The 5188-nt window shown below is 40.1% G+C and overlaps 1 protein-coding gene across 1 annotated transcript; it reads left to right on the forward strand.

The window, feature by feature from the left end:
* The first annotated feature begins 1245 nt into the window (after positions 1–1245).
* LOC130911258 (odorant receptor 131-2-like) lies at positions 1246–2172 on the forward strand. Its single transcript, XM_057829105.1, has one exon. The coding sequence runs from the start codon at positions 1246–1248 to the stop codon at positions 2170–2172; it is 927 nt and encodes a 308-aa protein (XP_057685088.1).
* Positions 2173–5188: the final 3016 nt, after the last annotated feature.

The raw sequence follows: 5188 nt of genomic DNA on the forward strand, positions 1-5188 counted from the left end.
ATTCAGATAAAATTAAGACTTGTAAAATTGACAATTTTATTTGGCTATATTGCACTTAAATCCTAATTTGATCTGTTTTTTTAATTAGATGAAAAATAAACGTCAGACTTGCTCAACTACAACACAGCAATGGGGGCTGAGTAGCTTTAAACGCAACAGTATCTTGTACTCTACTGCCTCGTCACAATTGTCTGTTTACTCCCAAATTTTGCTGTGTGTATGTATTTTACTGTGTGTCTTCATGCCGTAATGTATTATTCTGTCGTACAAATGAAAACCTTGCAAACAGGTTTTTTGCAAGAGAATTAGTTGTTATGCAAAATAGACTGTTTTCTCAAAATGAGGTTGATATTTTTCCTGACTCCTTCTGAAATCATAATTATTACATATGAAGGAAGCACACTTTGTGACAATAAAGTTGTGTTTTTATTCTTCGATAGATATGTGATTATAGATGTTCATTTTGGATGTTTAAAAAAACATGTTCTTTTGAAAATAGTAATATTTTTGCAGGACAAGGGAGTATGACATCAAAAATCAATTGGCAATATTATTTTTTTCAACACAGTATTTATTTTAGGAAACTGAATACATAAAATTAAATTATTCTTGAAGGTATGTTTTGCAGGAAGAAATTGCAATGTCGCAAGAATAAAGACACACTATGGTGGGTTTGTGTTTTATTTATTATTTATTTGTTTTCTCAGATATACATTTCAAAGTTAAGATATATTTATCAAAAAATCTTTTGAGGGAAATAAAAGTGTTTCTGATATATAAATCAATATGAAAAAAAAAATATTCGAAAACATGTTTTATGGAAAAAAATAGATATTTGATTATGTTGTGGTAATGGGAAATATTGTCCATAAAAGTAGATATTACTTACAGATATAGTAGTAGTGTGACAAAATTTAGGACATAAATTTCAATGAAAAAGTAGTAGTTTGATATTCAAAATAAATACAAAAATTCCACAGAGCAAGAATGTTTCAACTTATCCAAACAGTTTAAATAGTGCAGATTTTTTTTCCTTAGGCAAAAAGTCCCCCCCACCTAGAAAGATGGTAATTATGTTGACAGAGACATTTTTCTTTTTTTTTTTTTTTTTTGTCAAAAAAAGCAGAAGTGGATATAATCTCATTTTTTTTCATGACTTTTCCCCTATAGAAAGTGAATTTTGTCAGAATAAAGATTTGACTCATTGTAGTTTTTCATTTTCACGACAGGTGGCTCGTGCTCAAAATGTCTTCCCCTGAGCTCCGCGTAAACGTGACGTGGTCGATCAAACAGGCGAAGGGCATCATGCTAGCCACGGTGCTGCTGTTGTTCTCCGTGTTCATGTTCTGCGTCGGCATCCTGCTACACGCGTTGGCCAAGCTGTCCAACTCCCTCGACACACCTCGTTACCTTCTCTTCAAGTGCATGCTAGTCAACGATAGTATCCAGCTGGTGTCGTCCGTGCTCCTCTTCATGCTGGCCACGTTTGATGTGCATTTTGCGCTGTTCTACTGCGTCCCCATGATCATCATCACTACGGCCAGCTTCCTCAACTCGCCGCTCATCCTGGCCACCATGTCAATAGAGCGCTTTGTTTCAATCTTCTACCCGTTGCGTCGCCCGGCCGCCTGGCGATCTGACCGCATCTGGGTCATCATCCTGGCTATGTGGCTGCTGAGCTATATGAGCCCTGTCTTGGAGAACGTCATCGGCGATCCATATACCTTGCCCGTCTGGAGCGAGCCCGTGCGGTGCAATCGCCATCTAGTGAATAGCACGCCAGCCCAGGCCGTGGTTCGTATAATCGCCAACGTGCTCGTATTTTCCCTTATGGCCGTTCTCATCATCTGGACATACATAGGCATCATGGTGCAGACGCGCAAGCTGCGCAGGACTGGGGATTCAGGAGGTCGCGCTCAGAGGACAGTTCTGATACACGCCGCACAGTTACTTCTCTGCGGGCTGGCCTTCACGATACCTATTACTGAAACGCTCATTCGCCAAAACTTTGACGTCCAGGCACAACGTTTGTTGATCTTCTTCAATTACGTCTGCTTCGTCATTTTCCCCAGGGCCTTCAGTCCGCTCATCTACGGATTCCGGGACCAGACCCTGCGCGGGCAGATAGCTAAAGACTTCGGGGCCCGTGCCAGGTCGAAGGTCGGTGTCTGAAAATTGAGGCAGTCATGTTGTAGGAAATTATAAATTTATCACGGTTTTTTTTTTTCTTAAATAAAGGTGGAATTTTGGGCATGATAACAGTTTCAATGGTTTATCAATTTTCTTCTACTTATCTGAGGTCGGGTCATGGCAGCAGCAGTTTAAATTCACTTCACTCTCCAGCTGTGAAACATTTGCCACTCCTCAATATACAGTGGGGCAAATAAGTATTTAGTCAACCACTAATTGTGCAAGTTCTCCCACTTGAAAATATTAGAGAGGCCTGTAATTGTCAACATTGGTAAATCTCAACCACACTCAAAAAAATGACTCTGGTAGGTTGTAAAGTTTACTAGAAGACAATGTGCATTTTCAGCAGGAACACATCATGTTTCCAAGGTGAGCATGATTAAATCATGCAGTCCATACATAAACATGAACAATGAATGAGTAGCTATAGACCCTACCCGCCGACGTCACAAAATCACGTGCTCGCTGTATGGTTCCGCCCCCTTGTCCGTCATTTTGTGTCTGTATTATCAATGGTCTCAATTGATCGAGCAATTTATAATGCATTTCATGGAAGACCCGGTGCTTTCGGATGCCGTAAACTCACTTGATGCGTTGCATAAAAGGCGTTATGTGGAAAAGCTTCAGTTTATCCATTCGCCAGATCCATATTTGATGCCTAAATCGATGTTTTTCGACCCGCTGTCGCCGCCGTATTTGCCTGACATCTGCTAGCAACCCTGATATGTACAACTATCTTGTCCACACAAAAACAGCCTATTCTCACGAAAGTTTGAAAAACTTTAAGAGCTTGGAGGCTTATAAATACTTCGTTGCTGGTTGGGTGAAACAGGTCCTCGTCCACGAAAATTCGGCAGGAATCTATCTTGTGCTTGGAAAGGTGAGTTACGAAATTTTCAATTCAAAATCTTTTGTTATTGCTAACATCCACTGTCAAGTCTAATGTATTTCATGTCGTTTGTCAATGGAGTTAGGGCTTTTAATGTTTATATGGTTTAGCAATAGCACTCTCACTACATACATACGTGTATGTTGTCGGCGATTAGCCTAGCAATGATCTTAATTGTGGTTGTCAGCCCCAAACCCTCTAAATATATATTAAATGCATCTTACCAGATATAAAATGACTACTATATAATCTGTGGTAATCGTTTGGAGCCCAGTTTTCTCGTCGAATTGCAGCAGCCCATCTCGCTCTCTTCTCTCCGGGTCTCTCGGAATCCGGTAGAACTTCAAGTCTCTCCGTCTTCTCCGTCTATCTTCTCTGTTATTGCAACCGACCGCCACACACGCCTTCACCATTTTGATTATTAATGTTAACGAGCAGAAAAACACGTCGTAGATAGGAGGAATGTACGTAGCCGTAACAGGTAAACATGATGTGTTGACGGACAATTGGGCGGCACCAGTCAGGAGGAAGGAGTTGTGACGTCACGTGGGTAGGGTCTATATTAGATCATGTTGATACAACATAATGTTAACGTGCCTTTCCAACCAATTGCGATAGTCTCGTCATTTCTCGGGAGATTTAAGGGGCAGTTTACATGGCAACTCTGCCACACAAAGATGCAATGACTGAGTTGCAGACTCGCCTCGCGTGCATATGGTGCGGGCGAAGACGGAAGGCGAAAACGAAAAATTCTGAATCCTGCCTCCAAAGTGAAAGAATCCGATTGCGGGGGGTTGAGGGGGGCTTCCTCGGCATGCATATCAAAGGCTCCTGCCGCGCGACACCGCGCTGTTAACGTCAGCACTCGTACACCTCCCATTGGGCGTGCGCAGCGCTGCTACTAAACATTAAAAAGGGGCAAATATGGCAGAATCTCAGCTTTTATTTACTGTTTTAATAATATTTTTAAATTAAATATGTTGAACGTTTCAATTTTTGTGCCTTTTTGAACAAAAGAAAAATTACATCGCTTCGAATGGGCGGGCATATTTTTTTCCGGGCTGAGGGAGCTTGGTGGGGTCAAAGTGCATCATTCTCTGTGGCCCGGTAAATCTGCACTGCTCCCTAGGGCTTGGCATGAATACTACATCGTTTTCATGCTGAATTGGGACATTGTTCAAATGGAGACGCAAATGCAAATGCAAATTTGAAATTGTTCGTATTCTCAGAGAGTCACCATGTAAACGGGGTTGCCAACTCCCTGAAAAAATAAGTGACACCTCATTGGTAGAGCCGGCTGGCCCAATAACCGTCACCATTTAATTATTATTTTGTTTGTGAAAAGTGTTTTTTTTTTTTTTTTTTTTTTTTTTTTAAATATTAGATGGGGCTTTGCAAGACACAGCCCCAGCTAGTAAAATTCCTCAACTTTATTTTTATTTCTTTCTTTCATAATCTTATTATCCACATTTTTTCGGCGCACTGGAGACTCCAAACTGACCGACCGGCACCGTTTAAATATCAAAATGACCGGAATTCCATTCATTTTCAATGGCAAACATTTTCCCTTCATTTTCAATGACAGGAAAACATAGGTGGTTGTGATTTTTGACCACTTACCATTACAGCCCATTGACATTGAAGTGGCGCCTAAGTAAGTCAATACCACTGACAGCTATGTACGTCCATGCCATTGACTATCATGAATGTCGCTACTATTGATGCCAATGTACTGGATTCCATTGAGGCATATATAAATTGATGCCATTGACGGCCATTTACGTTAAAATTCGGGCTGTCAAACAATTAAAATTTTTAATCGCGTTAATCACAGCTTAGAAATTAATTCATCATAATTAATCGCAATTCAAACCATCTCTAAAATATGCCATATTTTTCTGTAAATTATTGTTGGAATGGAAAGATAAGACAAGACGGATATATACATTCAACATACTGTACATAAGTCCTGTATTTGTTTATTATAACAATAAATCCACAAGATCGCATTAACATTATTAACATTCTTTCTGTGAAAGGGATCCACGGATAGATTCTAAAAGGATAAATGTGAGTTTCTATATTGTGGCTAAATATTGCCATCTAGTG

This window comes from Corythoichthys intestinalis, unplaced genomic scaffold, assembly GCF_030265065.1.
Source record: "Corythoichthys intestinalis isolate RoL2023-P3 unplaced genomic scaffold, ASM3026506v1 HiC_scaffold_23, whole genome shotgun sequence".
In the NCBI taxonomy this organism is placed as follows: Eukaryota; Metazoa; Chordata; class Actinopteri; order Syngnathiformes; family Syngnathidae; genus Corythoichthys; species Corythoichthys intestinalis.